General features: G+C 46.8%; 1 protein-coding gene across 2 annotated transcripts in view; it reads left to right on the plus strand.

The window, feature by feature from the left end:
- The window catches only part of CACNA1S (calcium voltage-gated channel subunit alpha1 S), a 2,360,423-nt gene that overhangs the window by 1,164,733 nt on the left and 1,169,666 nt on the right, over positions 1–26,024 (plus strand). For both annotated transcript variants that reach the window (XM_075352638.1, XM_075352639.1), the window contains exon 16: positions 25,537–25,630. In XM_075352638.1, the coding sequence (XP_075208753.1) occupies positions 25,537–25,630 (94 nt within the window). The remainder of the gene's footprint in view (positions 1–25,536; positions 25,631–26,024) is intronic.

Here is a 26,024-nt window from a genome sequence, read left to right on the forward strand (position 1 = left end):
ATATCATGCAAGTTGTGTAATACTAAAAATTTACAATTCTCCTGATGAGCTGGTGCAACCGTCATAGTCACCTGGGTCCAAAATTGGGGTTTATTCTTAGCTAAGGGAGTAGCATAAATGCCCCTTAAAGGAATAGGAGTTTGCAAAGGCACCATAGGATAACCTCAATTCTTAGCAAACCCAAAATCCATCAAGTTCAGGGTGGCCACTGAACGAAGAAAGGCCATAGCCGAAAATTAGGTTGCACAGTACCCAAAGTAAACGAACGAGCAAATCTTTTTTCCCATTTAGGGCAGACAGAAATATTGTGAGACGCGTCTCCACAATAGAAACACAACTTGTTCTTCCATCTAAAACCCTGCTGCTCAGCATTAGAGAGAACCCTATTACAGTCCATAGGCTCTGAAGACTGTTCCGCAAGCAATACATCAGCACGTATTGTTTTGCGTTTGCGTAAACGTCTATCAATCTGAATGGCTGAAGTCTTTGAGGAATCAAGACCAGAAAAGATAGGAAATAACACCATAACATCAGAATCCTGACCTTGGATCAAAGCCAACAAGGCCTTCTCAGCTTGATCAATCACATTGGGTTCATCATACAACAATTCAAGGGCCTGAAAAAAGGAATCCACAGTAGCAAGAATCGGATCATCAGGAGCTATAGAAAAGGCCCAGTCCTGAGGGTCACCACGCAACAAGTAGATGACAATCCTAACCTGCTGCATGGGACTCCTTGGGGACTTAGGTCTTAAGGCAAAAAGTAATTTACAATTATTTTTAAAGTTCAGGAATTTAGACCTATCCCCCGAGAACAATTCAGGAACAGGAATTTTAGGTTCTTAAACAGGTGTCTGTCTAAGATAAGCTGATATTGCCTGAACTTCAGAGGAGAGATGCTCAACACGCTCAGCCAACTGTTTAGTATCCATACCAGCAGAAGATCTTCCATGGAACCCCAAAAAAAGAGGAAAAATATATAGAATAAAAAAAAAATAATAATTTTTCCTTTTTTTGAGTATCTGGTTTTTTTTTGTTGGCCGGTTATACTGTTATAATCTGGTCACCATGGATGATCACAAAAATCCCATAAGCAGAAAAAACACAAGAGTAGTTGGAGCCTGAGCTGACCGCAATCCCATATCTGTCAGACCACACTAGAAGTAGCCATGGAGCATTCCTAAACACACCTAGACGCCACGTCACAGCTGGAGAAACTTGCTACACCTCACAGATAGAAATGAGGAAACCTATCTTGCCTCAGAGTAGTCCCCAAAGGAATAGCAAGCCCCCAACATATAAAGGCAATGGCGATTGTAAGAAAACACAATACACAGATAGGAAATATAGATTAGCAAAGGCAAGGCCTGACTTCCTAGATAGGACAGGACAGATAACTGATTGCAGTCAGTGAAAACCCTGCGGAAAAATACCAATCTCCTGATAAGAAAAATACTGAGACCACACGGACTCTTATTCACTATATCAGGTACTCTTGTAAATAATGGGAGAAACAAAATACCAAAAATAACACATGAAATACAAAAGTGCAAATAATCAAATAGAACAGGGAGAATCTCCCTTTTCTTGCAGTGGGACCTGCAAAGGAGGAGCCCCCATGCTCATCAAAACAGAAAGACAATTCCTCTCCTGCAAGAAAACAGACTTTAGGCAAGACAAAAAGAAAAACAAACACCCTTAGGTGTGGATCAGGCAATAAAGCAAATAACTTGAACCTTATCTGGAATGGAACAGGCACAGGATAAATGGAAGGATAACTCCAAACCAATTCAGAGATGGAGGAACAAAATCTATAACTGGCCCCAGCCAGCAGACACAGATCTACTATATAACCCGGGCTGATCTGCAATTGGGCTTCCTAAATCCCAATTAACTCCACCACACCTGTTGAGGCACAGTCAGCTTCACCCCCAGTCCTGACCACCAGGTGAGCTCCAAACCATCACCCCCTTGGATGATATTCACAACAGTAGCCCCCTAGGCCTCCAAGTATAATGCAGATCTCTGGCCACCATGTACTCATTGATTTAAAAAAAAAACAAAAAAACAAGAGGTACTTCTGACGACATGGATTCTGTCAGTGCCTAGCATGGGTTAAATTTCTTAAAATTCAGCCAGACATGAAGATAGTTTGTTTATAGACGGGGGATAAGCCCCTCATTGTTTCTACAAGACTCTTGTTGACTCATGTAATTGCCTTGGCTAATGAAGGTCAGACACCCAGATAAATCAATTATGCAAACTTCCCATTGTATTACTAAGTGAATTGCTAGATGTGATGTAACTTACCTGTCTCTCCCTCATCTCTGGATATTTTGCATATGGCTTGAAATCTAGCCAATAAGAGCCTAGTCTTATCCACCAATCGTGAAAACCCCAATGGTCTGAATGGAGAGCTCAGGGGTATAAGAAGGACGACTGTCCATTGCACGGGTAGACTCTTGCTACATGATACCAATCTAGGACCTGCGGATCCGATTGGCAAGTCATAACCGAACCTGGATTATAATACTATATGGACTTCAGCATCGAATGCAAGGATTCGGCTGAGATATCAAAGACTACTTAAGGAAGGAATCCAGTTTGGGACAATCCAGTCACCTGACTACAGGCTTCGCGGTCCTCCAGACAGCTTCCTAAATCTGGCGTTTTTCCATTCTTGGTGAGTGCCCACCGAAAGCGGGGTGCTGCTGGTTTGGAGTGAGTAGCCCTGGAAGCTCTGAGGCACGGACATTGTAATCCCTGGTGAGCCAGCTGAAGGGTGAGAAACTGTTGCCAGTTACATTTTGTGGTTTTGCTGGTTATGTGCTATGTGCTGTTAATTGTTTGGGGATCCAATAAAGTCTTAATATTGTGATTCCCTCACCCTGTGTTCCACCCACGGTTAAGGAGGTCGGGCGTTCAGTTGGGATGAGCCATGGGCAATGCTGTCTTTCTAAAGGTGGACGGGCCAGTGGACAAAAGCACCCACTGACCCCCATGTCTCCACAGTACTCACCTCTTCTCTCCTCGTTCTACCATTGCTCTGTCATCACTTCTCTCCTCTGTTCCCCTGCTGCTCTGGTCAGCGTCCTCCCATCTTGCGCTCTGCATGCCTCAGCAGAGCAGTCGCACAGGAGTGACATCACTGCGCAGGCACAGTGGGAGAATGATGGAGCATGGAGCGCCGCTTGATGCTTTATCATTGCTGTGTGCGATGACAGGGGAGGGGAGCACAGTGCCGCCACCGCTGACACCAGGCCGGGGGCCGGGGCATCGGATCATATAGTGGCCGCGTAGTCTGCGACAGAACAGCGCAGCTCCTCTCTCACAGAAAGAAGCTGGCTGCTGATCTCCAGGGCAGCCGCTGGGCTCCTAACCTGCCGGGCCCAGTCGCAGTGGTGACCTCTGCAACCGTTGTCGTTACGCCCCTGTTTGGAGCTGAAGTCCAGTTATGAATATTGAGGTTCTTGTTCTTGCGGCAGACTTAGTTATGGGAGATATTTGAGACATCATGATGAATTGGAGAACATTATGCACATACCTCAAATCACTGTTATGCATGCCTATGAGCTCCAAATTAAAATTGGGCAGATAGATGACTATGTCTGTGCCATATTTCTTATCTATGGAAAGCTAAATATCATGATAGGAAATGTGGCATTAACATCTTCCACCTGGGACCTCCATGGGTAAAGATATCCTGAAATTTGGGGCTCTTTTAATTTTCTAAAGACCAGAGCCACATCTTATGCCCAGACCCATAGGAGATCAGCAAAGGGAGGTATGTGGGAGTGACTGTTGTTTAATAAATAGAGATTCTGAGTTGGCGCCTTTGTTCAATGCTGGAAGTTACAGGTCTCTGTAGAATTGTTTCATGTTTTCTAAAAGGAGAGATTCCCTCAGCTACAATCTTCAGCATTTCCATGACACAGGTTTAGTACTTTTCTTATGTTTATTATTTTTATTTTATGCAACTGTATATACTGTATTGTTTCTTCCACTTTGTAGCATATTTTGTATATTTTTATTTACACTGCCTACTTTTTGGATAAAACATATAACATTTATTAGCTTCATTCCTATTACTCTATAAACCACATCCCTGAAGCCTCATGCGGACAAACATTGGTGGAGGCAGCTAGTTTTTATTGGGTTATTGCGGAGCTTGGCAGTGACCATACTGAAATATATCCAGTCATGGCCTAAAATGTTGGTACCCTTGAAATTGTTCCAGAAAATGAAATATTTCTCCCAGAAAATTATTGCAATAACACATTTTGTTATGCACAGGTTTATTTCCTTGGTATGTATTATAACAACACAAAAAAATCTATAATAATAATAACAACATAATTTCACACAAATCTCCAAAAATGGGCCAGAGAAAATTGTTGGCAGCCTCATCTTATTATTTGGTTGCACACCCTTTAGAATTAATAACTGCAATCAATAGCTTCCTATAACCACAACCTTCTCATACCCCTCAAATGAAAATTTTGGATGACCCTTCTTTTGCAAACTGCTCCAGGTCACTCATATTTGAAGAAATACTATTTCCAACAGCAATTTTAAAATCTCTCCACGGGTGTTCAATGGTATTTAGATTTGGACTTATTGCAGGCCATTTGGATGCAAACCCAGCTTTATGACACTCAGCACTACATTGTGACCCAAAATCCTTTGGTAATCTTCAGATGATGTCTTGCACAATGTCAAGGCACACAGTGCAAGAGGCAGCAAAACGACCCCAAAACATTTTTGAACCTCCACTATATTTAACTGTAGGGAGTGTGTTCTTTTCTTTGTAGGCTTCATTCCATTTTTATCAAAAAGCTCTACCTTGGTCTCATCTGTCCACAAGACGCATTCCCAGAAGAATTTTGGCTTACTGACATACATTTTGATAAACTTCAGTCTAGCTTTTTTATGCCTTTGTGTCAGCAGTTGGGTCCTTCTGGGTCTAGTGCAATAGCATTTAATTTCATTCAAATATTGATGGAATAGTTTGCACTGACACTGATACACCCTGGGCCTGCAGGACAGCTTGAATTTCTTTTGAACTTGATTGAGGTTGCATATCCAGCAATCAGGCTTTCCTGCGTTGCAACCTTTCCTTGATTTTCTTTCTTTTTTTTTTTCTGCAGTCCCCATCCAGGGAGATTAGCTACAGTGCCGTGGGTTGTAATTAAACTCTTGATTATGTTAATCACCAAGAAGAAAGGATAATCACGAGCTCCGTAGATGGACTTGTAACCTTGAGATCGTTGTTTGTTTTTTTTTCAACAATTTTGGTTCTCAACTTTTCAGACAAGTTCTCTTCTCTTTCTGTTCTTCATGCTTAGTGTGGCACACGCTGACATACAGTGCAAAAAAAGAGTCCTCTCCCTTTTTTTCTGGTTTCAGGTGTGGTTCTCATATTGCTCACACTGGTTACTTGTCACAAGTGAGTTTGAACGAGCAACACATGCTTTGAATAAAGTTGTTTGCCCACAATTGTGGAATGGAGCCAACAATTTTGTCCTGACCATTTTTGGGGTTTTGTGTGAAATTATGTCCAATTTGCCTTCATTTCTCAGGTTTTTTTGTGCTGATCCAATACACACAATGGAAATAAACACGTGTATAACAAATTAACACCCAATTTGTGTCAACAAAAGAGATATTAAGAACTTATATCCAGTAGTGACAATGTGTCGCCCAGGGATAAGGAGTACTCAGAGCCGGGCCACGGGGTCACTTCTGTGGGTATCACGGTGGCGTGACCCGGTCTGTGATCCCAGGCTCCACAGTAAGAAGGGGATTAGGTAAGGGAGATTGTCCGTGACGCCACCCGTGGTGTGCAGTGAGGTAACGGAGCACCGCCGCTGCCGGTAAATGGTTCCCGGGGATGGTGGTGGGCAGCAAGGTGGTGATTTCCCTCCATGGGTAGGGTGTTGGTGTCCCGGGATCCCGGTGAGGTGATGCAGGGAGGAGATGGAGACCGTCTGAGAGCTGTGCGCCCGGTTGGACCGGGGGATGTTGTTACTCACAGTTTGCTTTGCAAGAAAATTCACACAGAGTCAGGAATTAACCAGAAATTACCAGAGTCCACAGCCTTCGGTACGGAAGGTGTTTAAGTCCCACACAAGGTGCAGCAGCCCCTGTTCTTTCCCTGCAGCCAGGTGCCTCTTTCTCCACTCTTTCTCTTTCTTTCCTCCTCAGCCGGGAACGGGGAGTCCACTCCCCTGCAGTGATCCGGGATCTCTTTCAATACCGGCGGGCCACTACCCTGCCCCGGTAACCTCAAATCCCTTCCTCACTAACAGCCTGTCCCGGCCCTTTTGGAGCACGCTTCTGTAGCAGCCCGGGAGCTACAACTCTGGGCTCCTCTCCTCTCCCTCTCTCCACACACTCTGCTCAGCCCCTCCCCTACTGCTCTGTTTTGCTCTTACACTGGGGGGGGGTGTCTGTCCTGCTGCACTGGTGTGGGATCAGGTTACCAAGGAGGAGAATGACCTGCATTTTGTTGGATTTCTGCAGGTCTGTGACACCCTGATTTTGCCAGGGCGTCACAACAACGCACCACCAATATCTCTCAATTATATAAATGGAAGAGTGGCTATTAAATGCCAATAACAAGCCCTATCAAGAGAATAGCCGATACCAAAGAATAAAATCTAAAATTTATTAGTATATAAAGTTAAAAAGGCAAGGTAGACAGTAATGAAAACCTGCGTTATGCACTTGAAGTATACAGATAATGAAGTATACAATGAAGTATACAGATAATCCATAAAGTGCATATAAAAACATAGTGTATTACATCTCAAAATGTATACAAAATATGTAAATCAGAAACTCCCAAGCTGATATATGTCTTATGACTATGGAATATTTTGACGCCCCTGGACTATTCAGGTTGTCACAGGGTACTGCACAAACTGCCCTCCCCGTGCAGTATTCAACCCCCCCATGGTTCTGGGTCTCTATCCTACAGTACTGCCTCCAACAGCATTCACAAATCCTAGACAAACCTTGCACCACACCTGTCAGGCACACCAGTGGACTGCTTAAGCAGGAATAGGGCCTCCCACCTAGGGGTAGGACAGGGAGGTGGGAGGTGTCAAGTGAGTTGAGTGGTAGCCCTCGAGCTGTGAGGAGCTCTGAGGAAGCTGGGAGTTGGAGCTTCCAGGGGAGAAGTAAACTAGGTCGCAGACGGTGGTAGAGGAGTCTGATCCCTGGTCACAGGGGATTGAGGCTAGGTGTCTGGGACCCATCATGGAGGACGGTCAGCAGTCTGGTCCTATTACCGGTCCGGGACCGAAGGCACGACAGGGTACACTGACCCTAGGTCAGGGAGAAGCTTCAGGCGACCCAGCAATTAACCTGCGGAGAACAGGGCCTTTATGGACTGTTCCCACCAGCTCAGAGATCAGGGGCACTAGCGCAATGAGGGGGATAGGATTTTCCTAGCAAGCAGCCCACTGAAATCCCAAGTGTGAGCTCCTGAGAGCAGGCTCCTCCACTTAGCCACAGTGGGGAGCGGGGCCCGGACAGTTCCAAGCTACTGGCCACAACGGACAATGTAAAACTTAGTGCCAGGAGGCAGGTTACGGACCACCGGCAGTACTGTAGGGGTTGGGACCTGGAAGAGCTCCCCTCGAGAGGCAACGGCGTTCAGAGACTTGGTTTACCCTGCTGTCAGCGTCTGCTTCATTGCTGAGTGAGTACCTGACTGACCCCTATACTGTGTCCCCGCATCATCACCGGAGTCCCGGGGCCTACCCCTATCCATTGATGGCAACGTCACCTAGCTGCCCCAACTCCATCACCCCGGGTACTCCCAACGGCAGTGGCGGTACTCCTAATTACCGTACACCACGGATGGCGTCACAAACCATACCAAATCCCCTGTAAATACTACCTTTCCATTTGAGTGTGGCCCCTAAGCTCCTGGGTCCGGAGACCCTCGAGCCCCGAATGATCACCACCCCCAGATCCGAGCGGTTCAATCCGCTGCTGGGGCGGCACACCTCAAATTTCTGGCATCACGAACAGGATACGAACTGGGCCCACTAACCTGGGTGACGTGCGCCTTGAAAAGCAAAGCTGCATGTCAAAAATCCCTTTCTCGACATTTTCCGACATTTTCCGCTATCTTTAGCGCCAAAACGCCATCTTCCAAACCAAAACAGCGCAAGCCCCGCCTTTCATCCTGAGCGTTTGCAAGGAACCGGAAGTTCCCAGAAGGCCCCAGTGCGACAGGTAGTGGCTGGCGAAAACTGAGGGGGCGTGACGTCTTGTAGCAGCGGAAGTAGTGCAGGGACACCAGGACTCTGCCATAACGTTCCTGGGTACCGCAGAGGCAAGATGGCGGCTGCACGAGACTGGTCACCGGAGCACCCTGCTCCTGGGACCGTGACCTGGATCGAGCAAGAGACTGAACAGCTCTGCAGGAGGATGCGGACGCAGTTCCTCTTTATCCTGGACCATTGGAGGGAAGAGATGAGGAGCTTGGCAATGGCAATGAGAACCCGTGAGATCAAAGTCCCACGTGAGGAGCGGGTATGCAGCTACCCAACCCCGGTTCACCTGGCCTATATGGCTACAGGGTCTGGTCTGCCCCCGCCCGTTGCAAGCGCTCCGTCACCATCACCCTCGTCCTCGGCGGACGGCGAGCTGCCTGCTCCTATTCCGGCAGCGGAACCTCCAGTGCCCATCTGTAAAGAGGAAGCTGCAGAGTCTCAGACCCAACTACCCGACCAGGCCATGACAGCGGTTACCCCAACACCGGCCTGACCAGACTCGGCCACATCATCGGGCCCATACCTTGATACAGAGCACCCGGCTGCAGAGCAGTCGGTTCTTTTACCTGCCATGGCGGAGCCTGTTGAGATGCCAGCTCCGCCACTGCACGGCGTCCCAGCACCTGCTGGGGCCGCAGAAGTGTACCTATGACCCATACCAGTAAGGGAGGGGAGGCCGGACGCTGACTCACCCTACTGGGAACGACAACAACATAAGCTACACCTGGAGATGACAACACAAGATCAGCAACGACGGGAGATTGCTGTCCATACCCAAAGAGAGAAGGCGCATTTGAGGAAAGCTACCTTCTGCGTCAGAGGGCCGCGGCACCGGGACCATGTGAGGCGCTTTGACCCTGATAAAGGGTGGGGGTTCATAATGGAAGCAGGTCTTACAGAGGAGGTGTTTGTCTCCCGGAGAAATGTAGAGGAGCATCTCCCGAGGGGGCACCCGGGCCGTAACCTGGAGCTGGGAGAGGTGATTGCATACACCGGCCATTGTGGAGAGCGGGGCTGGTATGCCTTGGATGGGAAAAAACCTTGTTATGATGGATGAGCAGGTCATGCCAGCCTCCGCTGTAGGTTACAAGCATTGATGGTAGCGGTACCAGGCTATCTAGAGTTAAAAATGTTAGAAATCTGTGTGTTCTTTTATTGTTTTTATTAATTTGTTATTTTTCTTGAGAAATGATAAGTGCTGTTGTTATATAAAGAATGAAGATTACCGGGTTTAATCAACTGAGTACTTTACCTGATTGAGAAAGTTTATATGATGTTTGCACCTGGTGCATGGACTCCATTTCCTTTTTATATATATTTTAGTAGTAAAAATGTACCATGGCTGCGGGACTGGTTGTGGCCAGCACGGACTTGTGCTCATTGTAAATAAGTTGCACCTCCTGTGCCTACCAGAGTCATCCTTTAAAATCCGGGACTTTAATCCTGTCATGGACCCCAAGTAGGAATGCAGCGGGTCAGGTTTGTTTGGGTGGTGGGTTAATGGGATCCGGGATGTTGGAACTGGACAGTCGCAGGAAGGGGCTGCAACGAAGCAGGTTGAGCCCCCGCTAACAATAAAACTGGTAGCGTTCCATAGTTTATAAAGGATGAACTCCAGGAGTTTGACGAAACGTTTAAGCAAATGTGCCTCCCTTATGTGGGGTGAAAACTGAAAATGTTAATAAAAATGTTATTCCTTTTTACCTTTGTATCTTTGTAAGTTTGTGCAGGGTACTGCACAAACTGCCCTCTCCGTGCAGTATTCAACCCCGTATGGTTCTGGGTCTCTATCCTACAGTACTGCCTCCATCAGCATTCACAAATCCTAGATACACCTTACACCACACCTGTCAGGCACACCAGTGGGCTGCTTAAGCAGGAATAGGGCCACCCACCAAGGGGTCAGACAGGGAGGTGGGAGGTGTCAAGTGAGTTGAGTGGTAGCCCTCGAGCTGTGAGGAGCTCTGAGGAAGTTGGGAGTTGGAACTTCCAGGGGAGAAGTAAACTAGGTCGCAGACGGTGGTCTGGACCTAGAGGAGTTAGATCCCCGACCTTGACTGGAGACTGCCCTTCCCGAGGATGTTCCTTCTCGGTGAAAGACCTGGCTAGTTTCCTGCCATCGTTGAGAAACATGTGATGGTGTCTCCGCGGCATTCTTGTTTTGCATATTTTCCCAGGGGGCCTTGTTCTAGTGTAACTGCGTTGAGAAACACGTGATGGTGTCTCCGCGGTGTTAGATGTTTATCTCCAAGAGGTCAACCATCCTTACCTATGTAGTCTTCTACTAGGTTTTGCTCCCACTAGCCAGTTTCCTACTCCACACTGATGAGGGTCAAATACCCCGAAACAGCTGTCTGTGGATGGATACCATGTTTTAGTATAGGCGGTTTCCTTGACTGGAGACTGCCCTTCCTGTGGTTATTCCTTCCCGGTGAAAGACCTGGCTAGTTTCCTGCCAGCGTTGAGAAACATGTGATGGTGTCTCCGCAGCATTTTTGTTTCCCACCAGCTCAGAGATCGGGGGCGCTAGCACAACGAGGGGGATAGGGCTTTCCTAGCAAGCAGCCCACTGAAATCCCAAGTATGAGCTCCTGAGAGCAGGCTCCTCCACTTAGCCACAGTGGGGGAGTGGGGCCCGGAAAGCTCCAAGTTACTGGCCACAACGAACAATCTAAAACTTAGTGCCAGGAGGCAGGTTACGGACCACCGGCAGTACTGTAGGGGACGGGACCCGGACGAGCTCCCCTCGAGAGGCAACGGCGTTCAGAGACTTGGTTTACCCTGCTGTCAGCGTCGGCTTCATTGCTAAGTGAGTACCTGACTGACCCCTGCACTGCGTCCCCGCATCATCAACAGAGTCCTGGGGCCTACCCCTACCCGTGGAGGGCAACGTCACCTAGCTGCCCTACTCCATCACCCCGGGTACTCCCAATGGCAGCGGCGGTACTGCCAATTACAGTACACTACGGGTGGCGTCACGAACTATACCTAATCCCCTGTAAATACTCCCTTTCCATTTGAGTGTGGCCCCTAAGCCCCTGGGTCCAGAGACCCTCGAGCCACGAACGATCACAACCCCCGCATCCGAGCGGTTCGATCCGCTTCTGGGGTGGCACACCTCGTTTAACCTGAAAACAAATGGGGTGCTCAAGGCGTGTGCCGACACCAGAGCCCTACACGTGTTTTGGCGTGTAGCCTTTGTCAGGGCTCTGGTGTCGGCAGAGCAGCGGTGGATCATGTCCTCAGGTATATGTACCGCCCCGCGGCTTCGGCTGCAGCCGCCGAGCCGCTCGGGTCCAGGCTCGCGTGTCGGTGGCTCGAGCGCCTCCGGACCCGGGGGTCACGTCGCTCTTGAAGGGTGTAGTGGCGGTGCATGCAGGGGTTTGGGGTGGTTGTTTGGTTAAAGTTTGTGACACCACCCACGGGTTGTGGTGATAGTAGGATGGACACCACCGCTGCCGTTGACTAGGCCTCCCGGTGACGGTGTTATGCAGCACGGTGTTAACCCCTCCATGGGCAGGGGGCGATGGTCCCGGGGGCCTGCGGGGAGACTGTAATGAAGGCCGGGGTGCAGGGTGCAGTGTAGCGGTGGCGCCCGGTGCGGTGTACTCACTCTGACACAAGATAACGGAGTCTCTGGTAAACCAAATGGCAGAATGGATGGGGCCCACAGGTGACTGCAGTGTTCTCCCTGGACAGGTTGGTGATGGCTGTAATTTCCCTGCACCTGTAATATATAGTTTTGACTCCCGTGCCTGGACACCGGTAGTCCGCTCCCCGTCGTGTATGTGTCGTAGGAGCCCGTTTCCCCGCAGGCGCTGGCCCTTTGGATCTCTTGCCTTTGGCAGGGGCACTTATCCGGGATGGTTGGGCTGTTGCCTTCAGTCGGGACTTGGTTGGGAATGAACCCCTGAGGCCCAGACCGCAATCAGTAAATTTGACTATTAGGGCGGCTTCTAGTCTAGTCGGGGTCTGACTACCCTGCCTGGTGCTTGGCTCCAATCGGCTACCCGGTGCGGTACCGGCGGGCCACCGCCCGACCCCGGTCCTACGGTTCCACCGACCGTTCACCAACTCCTGCAGATGGCCACCACCATCTGCCGACCTTGCTGGAGGTGACTGGGCTCCGACCCAGACACCTAGACAGTCCGTGGCAGGCCTGGTCCCAGGTCTGCCCTTGACCTCTCACCTCACTCCTTCCACTCTCCTCTACTACTACTGACCAACTGTGTTTTCCCGCCTCCAGGCCTGTGAACTCCTCAGTGGGCGGGGTCAACTGCCTGGCTCCGCCCCACCTGGTGTGGACATCAGACCCTGGAGGGTGGCAAAAAGGATTTCTGTTTGACTGCTGGACCCTGTCCGGGGAAGGGGTGTGTTTGGTGTTGTGTCTGTGACTACCTGACTAGTCCGGGGTGTCACATATACACCCTTGTTTTTCACACATTGTCTTTTTTATCATGGTGCGCTGCCTATTCTAATTTTCTGCCATGTCCACTCCTTGAGCAGCCCATTTGTTTTCAGGTTAAACATATTCCATAGTCATAAGACTTAAGCCCACTTTACACGCTTCAATATATCTCACAATCCGTCGTTGGGGTCAAGTTGTAAGTGACGCACATCCGGCATCGTTTGTGAGGTATCTGCGTGTGACATCTACCTGCGATCAGGATTGAACGCAAAACCGTTGATCGCAAACACATCGTATCTTTGTCTAGAATTGAACGTTTTGTTGCACAAACCTAGTCAATTGAAACGTGTGACATCCCTCATACGATTTTGATGTCTGTGGCTATGTGTGCAGGTGTGCGCTCTGCACCGCAGCTTAAAAAAGGTCCGCTTCAGAGCGCAGCTGAAAAGCTGCATTCTGAAGCGCCTCACAATATCTGTCATTCACTAATCTCTGTCAGTCGGTCACTATCTCTGTCCCTCTCTCTCTGTCCATGTCAGTCTATCCCTCTTACCCCCCTCTCTCATACTCACCGATCCCCGATCCCCGGCGCCACGCTGCACGGCATTCACACTGCTCCGGCGGCTTTTACTATTTTGAAAAAGCTGGCCGCCCATTAAACAATCTCGTATTCCCTGCTTTCCCCGCCCACCGGCGCCTATGATTGGTTACAGTGAGACACGCCCCACGCTGAGTGACAGGTGTCACACTGCACCCAATCACAGCAGCCGGTGGGCGTGTCTATACTGTGCAGTGAAATAAATAATTAAATAATTTAAAAAAACGGCGTACGGTCCCCCCCAATTTTAAAACTAGCCAAATAAAGCCATACGGCTGAAGGCTGGTATTCTCAGGATGGGGAGCTCCACGTTATGGGGAGCCCCCCACCCTAACAATATCAGTCAGCAGCCGCCCAGAATAGCTGCATACATTAGATGCGACTGTTCTGGGACTGTACCCGGCTCTTCCCGATTTGCCCTGGTGCGTTGGCAAATCGGGGTAATAAGGAGTTATTGGCAGCCCATAGCTGCCAATAAGTCCTAGATTAATCATGTCAGGCGTCTCCCCGAGATACCTTCCATGATTAATCTGTAAATTACAGTAAATAAACACACACACCCGAAAAAATCCTTTATTAGAAATAAAAAACACAAACATATACCCTGGTTAACCACTTTAATCAGCCCAAAAAAGCCCTCCATGTCCGAAGTAATCCAGGATGCTCCAGCGTCGCTTCCAGCGCTGCTGCATGGAGGTGATCAGAGCTGCAGCAGACACAGCCGCTCCTGTCACCTCCACACAGCAACTGAAGACAGCCGCGTGATCAGCTGAGCTGTCACTGAGGTTATCCGCTGTCACTGGATACAGCGGTGGCCGCGGGTAACCTCAGTGACGGCTCAGCTGATCGCGCTACTCACCTCAGTTGCTGCGTGGAGGTGAGAGGAGCGGCGGTGAGTAGCGCGATCAGCTGAGCTGTCACTGAGGTTACCCGCGGCCACCGCTGTATCCAGTGACAGCGGGTAACCTCAGTGACAGCTCAGCTGATCGCGCGGCTGTCTTCAGTTGCTGTGTGGAGGTGACAGGAGCGACTGTGTCTGCTGCAGCTCCGGTCACCTCCATGCAGCAGCGCTGGAAGCGACGCTGGAGCATCCTGGATTACTTCGGACATGGAGGGCTTTTTTGGGCTGATTAAAGTGGTTAACCAGGGTATATGTTTGTGTTTTTTATTTCTAATAAAGGATTTTTCGTGTGTGTGTGTTTATTTACTGTAATTTACAGATTAATCATGGAAGGTATCTCGGGGAGACGCCTGACATGATTAATCTAGGACTTATTGGTAGCTATGGGCTGCCAATAACTCCTTATTACCCCGATTTGCCAACGCACCAGGGCAAATCGGGAAGAGCCGGGTACAGTCCCAGAACTGTCGCATCTAATGTATGCGGCTATTCTGGGTGGCTGTTGGCTGATATTGTTAGGCTAGGGGGCTCCCCATAACGTGGAGCTCCCCATCCTGAGAATACCAGCCTTCAGCTGTATGGCTTTATCTGGCTGGTTTTAAAATTGGGGGGGACCGCACGCCGTTTTTTTTAATTATTTAATTATTTATTTCACTGCACAGTATAGACACGCCCACCGGCTGCTGTGATTGGGTGCAGTGTGACACCTGTCACTAAGCGTGGGGGCGTGTCTCACTGTAACCAATCATAGGCACCGATGGGCGGGGAAAGCAGGGAATACGAGATTGTTTAATGGGCGGCCGGCTTTTTCAAAATAGTAAAAGCCGCCGGAGCAGTGTGAATGCCGTGCAGCGCCGCGCCGGGGATTGGGGATCGGTGAGTATATGAGAGAGGGCTGCTCAATTCAGTTACACAGGAGTTTAGTGGTCACCAGTGAGCCCTTCACAGGTGACCGCTAATCAGGGCGCGACACAGACAGAGCCGCAGCATGACAATGAAGTTGGGTGAAGTTCACCCGAATTCATTCTGACAGTGCGCTCTGTCTGTGTCTGCTGTCATCTGCCATTTAGCTCTTCTACATGGCTGTCTGTGTCTGCTGTCAGCGGCCATGTAGCAGAGCTGAATGGCAGATGACATAGTAAAAACGCATCCCTACTAGAGTTGAGCGCGGTTCGTGGTTCGTGGTTCTCCAGTTCTAGGCTCGAGTGATTTTTGGGCTGTTCGAGATCGAACTAGAACTCGAGCTTTTTGCTAAAAGCTCGATAGTTCTAGATACGTTCGAGAACGGTTCTAGCAGCAAAAAGCAGGGCTTTTTACAGCTACAGTGAGCAGGAGCCATCGCTGGCAGCCTGCCACAAGCTGGTAACCAAGATAAACATCGGGTATCCAAGCTTTGGTTAGTAACCCGATGTTTATCTTAGTTACGTGCAGGAAGCCCACACTTTCCCGCTCAGCTCGCTCCACCCCCTCCTGCCCGCGGCATGTACACATACATACACATACACAAACACACACACACACACACACACATCCACCCCCCCCCCCCCGCCCGCCCGCCCGCTCGCTCGCTCGCTCGGCTTACCTGCGGTGATGAAGTCCCGCCATCCCGACCTCAGCGCTGTCACTGTCCTCCATGGCCGCCGCTTGTCACATCACCTATCGCTTCCGACCCGAGACTGACACTGGCGGTGACGTCACGGACCTCTCGCGATACTTGATGTGAAGGCGCCGGTCATTGACCTCAGTGACAGGGGCTGTCAGTGTGCTGGAGATCAGCGCAGGTAATGTACCTCACTGACAGCAGCACTTGTCACCCCCCTGCAGTGACCTGGGCTGACCCATTGATGTTAGCTCAGGTCACTGCACTGCTCTCCCAGCCAATGGGGAACATCCTGCTCTTCATTGACTGGGACAGTGTGCATCGTCATGGCAACCCCTTGGATTACACCAGACTTGGATTTGTTTTTCAATCTAATAAATTGGTTAAAGAGGGAATGTTTTGGGGAGTGTTTTTTCAAATAAAAATGTGTTTGTCGTGTATTTTTTTTTTATTACTGACTGGGTTGGTGATGTCGGGTATCTGATAGACGCCTGACCTCACCAACCCCAGGGCTTGATGCCAGGTGACATTACACATCTGGTATTAACCCCAAATATTACCCCGTTTGCCACCGCACCAGGGCGCGGGATGAGCTGGGGCGAAGCACCAGGATTGGCGCATCTAATGGATGCGCCACTTCTGGGGCGGCTGCGGCCTGCTATTTTTAGGCTGGGGAGATTCCAATAACCATGGACCTCCCTAGTCTGAGAATATCAGGCCCCAGCTGTCTGCTTTACCTTGGCTGGTGATCCAATTTTGGGGGACCCCTACGTGTTTTTTTTTTTAATTATTTATTTAATTTAAAATAACAGCGTGGGGTGCCCTCAGTTTTGGATTACCAGCCAAGGTGAGGTTGCCAGCTGTGGTCTGCAGGCTGCAGCCGTCTGCTTTACCCTAGTTGGCTACAAAACTAGGGGGAACCCTATGTCATTTTTTTTTTCATTTTTTTGGCTAAATACAAAGCTAAGCACCCCTTAGTGCCACATGAAAGGTACCAAAGGGTGCTCCACTTTTTCTCCATTTTTTTCTCCACTTTCTCTCCACTTTTTCTCCACTTTTTCTCCATTTTTTTCTCCACTTATTCTCCACTTTTTCTCCTCTTATTCTCCACTTTTTCTCCACTTTTTCTCCACTTTTTCTCCTCTTATTCTCCACTTTTTCTCCACTTTTTCTCCACTTTTTCTCCATTTTTTTCTCCACTTTCTCCACTTTTTCTCCACTTTTTTCTCCACTTTTTCTCCTCTTATGCTCCACTTTTTCTCCTCTTAATCTCCACTTTTTCTCCACTTTTTCTCCACTTTTTCTCCACTTTTTTCTCCACTTTTTCTCTTCTTATGCTCCACTTTTTCTCCACTTTTTCTCCACTTTTTCTCCACTTTTTCTCCACTTTTTCTCCTCTTAATCTCCACTTTTTCTCCTCTTATGCTCCACTTTTTCTCCACTTTTTCTCCACGTTTTCTCCACTTTTTTCTCCACTTTTTCTCCTCTTATGCTCCACTTTTTCTCCACTTTTTCTCCACTTTTTCTCCACGTTTTCTCCACGTTTTCTCCACTTTTTTCTCCACTTTTTCTCCTCTTATGCTCCACTTTTTCTCCACTTTTTCTCCACTTTTTCTCCTCTTAATCTCCACTTTTTCTCCACTTTTTCTCCACTTTTTCTCCACTTTTTCTCCACTTTTTCTCCACTTTTTTCTCCACTTTTTCTCCACTTTTTCTCCTCTTATGCTCCACTTTTTCTCCACTTTTTCTCCACTTTTCTCCACTTTTTCTCCTCTTATGCTCCACTTTTTCTCCACTTTTTCTCCACTTTTTCTCCTCTCATGCTCCACTTTTTCTCCACTTTTTCTCCACTTTTTTCTCCACTTTTTCTCCTCTTATGCTCCACTTTTTCTCCACTTTTTCTCCACTTTTTCTCCACTTTTTCTCCTCTTATGCTCCACTTTTTCTCCACTTTTTCTCCATTTTTTTCTCCACTTATTCTCCACTTTTTCTCCTCTTATTCTCCACTTTTTCTCCACTTTTTCTCCACTTTTTCTCCTCTTATTCTCCACTTTTTCTCCACTTTTTCTTCACTTTTTCTCCATTTTTTTCTCCACTTTCTCCACTTTTTTCTCCACTTTTTCTCCTCTTATGCTCCACTTTTTCTCCTCTTAATCTCCACTTTTTCTCCACTTTTTCTCCACTTTTTTCTCCACTTTTTCTCCTCTTATGCTCCACTTTTTCTCCACTTTTTCTCCACTTTTTCTCCACTTTTTCTCCACTTTTTCTCCTCTTAATCTCCACTTTTTCTCCTCTTATGCTCCACTTTTTCTCCACTTTTTCTCCACTTTTTCTCCACGTTTTCTCCACTTTTTTCTCCACTTTTTCTCCTCTTATGCTCCACTTTTTCTCCACTTTTTCTCCACTTTTTCTCCACTTTTTCTCCACGTTTTCTCCACGTTTTCTCCACTTTTTTCTCCACTTTTTCTCCTCTTATGCTCCACTTTTTCTCCACTTTTTCTCCACTTTTTCTCCTCTTAATCTCCACTTTTTCTCCACTTTTTCTCCACTTTTTCTCCACTTTTTTCTCCACTTTTTTCTCCACTTTTTCTCCACTTTTTCTCCTCTTATGCTCCACTTTTTCTCCACTTTTTCTCCACTTTTTCTCCACGTTTTCTCCACGTTTTCTCCACTTTTTTCTACACTTTTTCTCCTCTTATGCTCCACTTTTTCTCCACTTTTTCTCCACTTTTTCTCCTCTTAATCTCCACTTTTTCTCCACTTTTTCTCCACTTTTTCTCCACTTTTTCTCCACTTTTTCTCCACTTTTTTCTCCACTTTTTCTCCACTTTTTCTCCTCTTATGCTCCACTTTTTCTCCACTTTTTCTCCACTTTTTCTCCACTTTTTCTCCTCTTATGCTCCACTTTTTCTCCACTTTTTCTCCTCTTACGCTCCACTTTTTCTCCACTTTTTCTCCACTTTTTCTCCATTTTTTTCTCCACTTATTCTCCACTTTTTCTCCTCTTATTCTCCACTTTTTCTCCACTTTTTCTCCACTTTTTCTCCTCTTATTCTCCACTTTTTCTCCACTTTTTCTCCACTTTTTCTCCATTTTTTTCTCCACTTTCTCCACTTTTTCTCCACTTTTTTCTCCACTTATTCTCCACTTTTTCTCCTCTTATTCTCCACTTTTTCTCCACTTTTTCTCCACTTTTTCTCCTCTTATTCTCCACTTTTTCTCCACTTTTTCTCCACTTTTTCTCCATTTTTTTCTCCACTTTCTCCACTTTTTCTCCACTTTTTCTCCACTTATTCTCCACTTTTTCTCCTCTTATTCTCCACTTTTTCTCCTCTTATGCTCCACTTTTTCTCCTCTTAATCTCCACTTTTTCTCCACTTTTTCTCTACTTTTTCTCCACTTTTTCTCCTCTTATGCTCCACTTTTTCTCCACTTTTTCTCCACTTTTTCTCCACTTTTTCTCCACTTTTTCTCCTCTTAATCTCCACTTTTTCTCCTCTTATGCTCCACTTTTTCTCCACTTTTTCTCCACTTTTTCTCCACTTTTTCTCCACTTTTTCTCCTCTTATGCTCCACTTTTTCTCCACTTTTTCTCCACTTTTTCTCCACTTATGCTCCACTTTTTCTCCACTTTTTCTCCACTTTTTTCTCCACTTTTTCTCCTCTTAATCTCCACTTTTTCTCCACTTTTTCTCCACTTTTTCTCCACTTTTTCTCCACTTTTTCTCCACTTTTTTCTCCACTTTTTCTCCACTTTTTCTCCTCTTATGTTCCACTTATTCTCCACTTTTTCTCCACTTTTTCTCTACTTTTTCTATGGTCGGTCTACCCATTAGCTCTGCCATGCATAGTGTAGCTCTACACCTACTGCACATGTTACTTTATGATTGACATCTCTTTCGTACCAGAGCTGTCTAAGTCTACTCTGACCCCATATTTGTCATTACTATATTGTCCTTGTACTGTATTATGACATTTGTATCATGTGTTTCATTTCTTGCTGTGTTGCAATTTTTTTGCTGCATCCCAATTGTACCTCTACATTGTTCGAGTTTATGTTATTGTTCTCTCACTCTTATGTGATACTGATTATTGTCATTTTTCATGATTACATGCAGATAAGTCCAATCTGACGAAGGCTCAGGCCGAAACGTCATTTGTAACTTGTTTTGGACAAAAACATATATGCTTATGAAAAAAAAATTTTCTTAATACGGACCAATAAAGAGTGATTTTGCATTACTATCCGTTGTGACTTACTGACTTAGTCTGGGAGATATAGAGTGCCGAGGTTACTCACTAATTTTATCTATTATTACCTCTGAGCACCTATATACCAGTGAGCAGAGCTTCCTCTACAGTAGTTCTCCTGATTAGGCATGCCCTTACCTCATGAGCAGGGCATTGCAGCTTTGGTAGCAACCATTACGACATGGACTCTGCTGCTGTGGACCCGGGGAGAGTGAGTGCAGATTCATTGCACCCACACTCCTCACATGAAGGGTCCGCACTCCTAGAAAATGGGGGATACGTTCCCTGAGTGTCTCCCCCCCATATTCTAGACGGTCCAGAGTCGTCGTGGGACCCCTTTATTTTTTTTCTTACAATAAATTGGTGAAAGAGGAAATGTTTTGGGGACTGTTTTTTCAAATAAATTTCTTTTGTCGATTTTTTGTTTTTGTTAGTACTGACAGTTTATGATGTTGGGTATCTAATAGACGCCATGACATCACAAACTGCTGGGCTTGATCTCAGGTGACTTTACAGCTAGTATCAACCCGATTTATTACCCCGTTTGCCACTGCACCAGGGCACGGGATGAGCTGGGGTGAAGCGCCAGGATTGGCGCATCTAGTGGATGCGCCACGTCTGGGGTGCCTGCGGCCTGCTATTTTTAGGCTGTGAAGGCCCAATAACTATGGACCTTCCCACCCTGAGAATACCAGACCACAGCTGTCCGCTTTACCTTGGCTGGTGATCCAATTTGGGGGGTCCCCTACTTTTATTGTGTAATTATTAATATTTATAAAATAATTATAAAAAAGAGCCTGAGGGGACCTCCACATTGGATCCCCAACCACGGTAAAGCTGCCAGCTGTGGTTTTCAGGCTACAGCCGTCTGCTTTACCCTAGCTGGCTATCAAAAATGGGGGGACCCAACGTAATTTTTTTTTTTTAACTATTTTTTAAATAGAAAAAATTAATGGGCTTCCCTGTATTTTGATTGCCAACCAAGGTAACGGCAGGCAGATGGGGGTGGCAACCCATAGCTGTCTGCTTTATCTGCGCTGAGAATCAAAAATACCGCGGAGCGCTACGTCATTTTTTTAAAGATTTATTTTTACAGCACTGTGATGTCCAGCAATCAAAATACAGGGAAGCCCATTTTATTTTTAGTTATTTAAATAAATAATTAAAAAAAATATATGTTAGCTCCCACTGCATTTTTTGTATTGCTAGCTAAGGGTAATCCAAGCAGCTACTGGCTGCTAACCCCCACTGCTTGGTGTTACCTTCACTGGCAATGGAAAATCCAGGGAAGCATTTTTTTTTTTTTTTGCCAAAAAGCTACAAAAAAAGGACGTGAGCTTCGCCATATTTTTGTATGCTAGCCAGGTATAGCAGGCAGGTGCTGGAAGAGTTGGATACAGCGCCAGAAGATGGCGCTTCTATGAAAATGCCATTTTCTGAGGTGGCTGCAGACTGCAATTCGCAGCAGTGGGGCCCAGAAAGCTCAGGCCAACCGGTGGTGCGGATTCCAATCCCAGCTGCCTAGTTGTACCTGGCTGGACACAAAAATGGGGCAAAGCCTACGTCATTTGTTTTCTAATTATTTCATGAAATTCATGAAATAATAAAAAAAGGGCTTCCCTTTATTTTTGGTTCCCAGCCGGGTACAAATAGGCAACTGGGGGTTGGGGGCAGCCGTACCTGCCTGCTGTACCTGGCTAGCATACAAAAATATGGCGAAGCCACATAATTTTTTCAGGGGGCAAAAAACTTCTGCATACAGTCCTGAATGGAGTATGCTGAGCCTTGTAGTTCTGCAGCTGCTGTCTGTCTGTATGGAGAAGAGCAGACAGCAGCTGCAGAACTACAAGGCTCAGCATACTCCATCCAGGACTGTATGCAGAAGTTTTTTGCCCACCAAAAAAATGACGTGGGCTTCGCCATATTTTTGTATGCTAGCCAGGTACAGCTGGCAGCCACGGGCTGCCTCCAACCCCCAGTTGCCTATTTGTACCCGGCTGGGAACCAAAAATATAGGGAAGCCCGTTTTTTTTAATTATTTCACTTATTTCATGAAATAATTAAAAAACAAATGACGTGGGCTTCGCCCTATTTTTGTGTCCAGCCGGGTACAACTAGGCAGCTGGGGATTGGAATCCGCAGCACAGGTTAGCCCGAGGTTTGTGGGCGCCTCTGCTGCGGATTTCAGTCCGCAGCCGTCCCAGAAAATGGCGCTCTCATAGAAGCGCCATCATCTGGCGCTGTATCCAACTCTTCCAACAGCCCTGGAGCCGGGTGGCTTGTTGGGTAATCATGAGTTAATACTGGCTTTGTTTTACCAGCCAGTATTAAGCCAGAGATTCTTAATGTCAGGCACGTTTGACCCGGCCATTAAGAATCTCCAATAAAGGGTTAAAAAAAGACACCACACAGAGAAAAAATACTTTAATAGAAATAAATACACAGACACATTAGAGACTCCATCTTTATTACCCCTGTCAGCCCTCCACGATCCTGCTCTTCTGTCTTCTTTCTTTCTAGTGTAGTAGTAGTGACGATTGTAGTGAGGGGCATCACTTGGGGCTGGGGAACCTCCATCCTAACTACAATGCTCACTACAATCGGGAAGCAGCGTGCAGCCTTCACTACGTGAGTGATCACTGCTGGCTGCTAGCGGTAACGCTGACAGACGCGTTACCATAGCAACGGTGCTCCCGGAGCCGCGGTTAGCGGTGACGTCACCGCTAACTGCGTTGCTATGGCAACGGTGATCTCCGTTAATGACCGGCTGTGTCAGCCGGTCCCTAACGGAACGGGGAGTCGACCGTGTGCTAGAGCATGTCGCCGGTACACGGCGATACACATATGTGCACCGTGTACCGGAGAGATGCACTCGCAGGTCCTACATGACGTGTCATAGTCATGTGACCAGTCTGTAGCCAATGAGATAATAGCCACGTGACTGGTCACATGGCTATTTTGACGTCACGATAGGTCCTGCTTCTCTGCTGGCAGTGCAGGTCACCGGGAGGATTCAGCGATCATCGGATGGAATAGCGGCAGGAGACAGAGTGCAGAAGGGATCGCGAGGACCGGTAAGTGTTATGGCAATGTTTATTAACTGTTTGTGTACATTTATAATGCATTTTTATGTGTTTGTGATTGCCTCCCATTATAGCCTATACGTTCGAGTTCGGTTCGTCGAACGTTCGACGAACCGAACTCGAACGGGACCCCCGTTCGGCGAACCGGCCTCGAGCCGAACCGGGACTGGTTCGCTCATCTCTAATCCCTACACATTACACACGCTTGTCAAGTCAATAAATTAAAAAAAAAAAGGGTGCCCAATGCATACGTCACAGAACACATGATCTAAAGGATCGCACACAAAATTGATCAATTTAACATAGACTACTAACGCTCGTGTGATAGCAAATGAACGACCTACGTGCAATCTCATAAGATCCCGTATGCAACCTGGGCGTGTCACATCGCAAATGCGATTGTACAACTAATTGCAACGTGTAAAGCAGGCTTTATATATCAGCTTGGGAGTTTCTGATTTACATATTTTGTATACATTTTCAGATATAAGAGCTATGTTCTTTATATGCACTTTTTGGATTATCTGTATACCTCATTTGGGACACTATCCATAGTCATAGTTCTCTGTATACTTTTTTGTATACTTTTTTGTACAATTATTTGTCTCATATTTATTCAGTCACTCCTTTCTGCAACCATCTTGCAATTGCATTTTTCTGCAATTTGTTTTCCCTGAACAAACAATCTTTCATATCACTGTATGGTTTAATATATAGTGGCTATATTTTGTATGCACTTTATGGCCATTTTTTACATCCATTGGTATTTTGCTCATAGCCACATTGTGTCATGTGATTGATATTCATATACTGATTCTATATCTTGGTTGCTGCTCCTTTTTCTGCTGTGTTGTTTTTGTGTGCATAATGCACTTTTTCATTACTGTCTACCTTGCCTTTTTAACTTTAGAAACTAATACATTTTGAATTGTATTCTTTGGTATCAGCTATTCTCTTGATAGGACGTGTATAACAAAGCATATGTACTTGCAGTAATTTTCTGGGAGAGATACCGTATTTTTCATTTTATAAGATGCACCCCAAATTCAGAAATAAAAAAAGGGAAAAAAAAAACTATGAGGTCCGTCTCATATTCTGGTGGTGTCTTATCGGAGTGGGGTGGCAGTGGAAATTGAGTGGGGTCACAGAAGACGAGGCAGTGCTGGAGTAGGGCGATGCTGCAGGCGTTGCGGTGCTGGCTGTGGGCGCCATGCTGGCTGTGTGGAGCAGGGCAGTGTGACGAGTGTCACAGATGCTCTGTCGGCGGTGCGGGCCAAAGAAATAGTGCCCAGAGTCGGAGAGTGCGCAGATGGAGCTCTCAGCTCAATGACAAACCAAGATCTCATCTGTGCACGCCCCACCTCACGGTGCCATTATCCTTAAGTCCACTGCCGAGAGATCAATGGGCCGGAGGCGAGGCGTGCACATATAAGATCTTGAGCCAAGAGCTCCATCTGTGCACACACCAACTCTAGGCGCCATTATTTGAAGCCCGCACCACCGAGAGAACATCTACTCCACACAGCCCCCACAGCAACCAGCCCAGCGCCCATTCTCCACCTCACGGTAAGCTACATTTGCATTATAAGATGCACCCCTCATTTTCCTCCCAAATTTGTAGGAGGAAAAGTGCATCGTATAATCCAAAAAATATGGTATTTCATTTTCTGCAGCAATGTAAAAGGTGCCAACACTTTTGGCCATAACTGTATATTCAATCCATGCGTTGAAATAAAGTGTGTATATACTAATAGTACATGTTCACTGTGAAAGAGCCCAGTAATCATCATAGTAGCAAAAGCAGCTGTCGCCTCATTCATCGGTCATCCGTCAATTGCATATTGTCCAGATAATTGGAGGAAGCGAAGCGCTACTCATGACAAATAGTTGGAAGAGGTGGGATATCTGCAGGATCTCCCAGGCTGTCTGTGTAACAAATTGATGCCAGCAGTGAGATATCTGCATGATCTCCCAAGCTGTTGCCTTGTCGCTTTGGTGGCAGCGATGGTATATCTGCTATGATCTCCCAGGCTGTTCCCATGACACCTTACATCATTAGAATGTTATTGGTACTTAAGGTGGTTTATATAGTGTTTTTATTTTACATATGGCACAGTTGATAATATAAAGGGGTAATTCACTACTTTATAACATTGCTTAATAAAAAACACCACCAAACGTACTGAAAAACATTGTATTAAAACTGCTCAAAATTCATGGTGTTTCGGGGTTTGTTTTTTCTTAAAGTACTTTAATGACAATGCTGTATGAAAAAGTGAGACTGAAGGAGCCCAAAAGTTGTTTGCTAGTTAACTACTGCTCTTTATATACACAACATTTTGTATACTTTTTATACTTCTAATTTTATATAGATTTTCTTGGTGACAATCAGCTGTGGTTCTTTTCAGAACACAACCAGATAAGTCAGAAGAAGAAAAGCTTTTACTAGCAAAGAAATTAGAACAAAAAGCCAAGCAGGAAGGAATACCAACGACGGCTAAGGTAAGAAAATATTATCAAGTTTATCTCCAGATTAAAAAACAAGATCAGAGCTTATATGAATTTATATATACTGTACATGTGTAACACCCCGGGGTCGAGGGGGTTATTTCACCCGACATATCGTTGGGCCGGGGGTGCAGATGCTCTGTATCATCACAGGCTGGCCTGGCCTAGTTTCGTGACTCCGAGACGTACAAGAGGGAGAGGAAGGAGGTGTACGAGAGGAAGGATGGAGGATGGGGGTGGTAGTGATGGTGAGGAAAGACTTTTTAGATCATTACGCCACCTGTGGTCCGCGGCCAGGGTTGGGCCGCCGCTGCAGGTGCTGTTCTTCGGGGCTGATGGTAATGGTCACAGCCGGGATGATGTCGCTCCCCACAGGCGGAGCGAGATT

Source organism: Anomaloglossus baeobatrachus, chromosome 1, assembly GCF_048569485.1.
Source record: "Anomaloglossus baeobatrachus isolate aAnoBae1 chromosome 1, aAnoBae1.hap1, whole genome shotgun sequence".
NCBI classification, from domain to species: Eukaryota; Metazoa; Chordata; class Amphibia; order Anura; family Aromobatidae; genus Anomaloglossus; species Anomaloglossus baeobatrachus.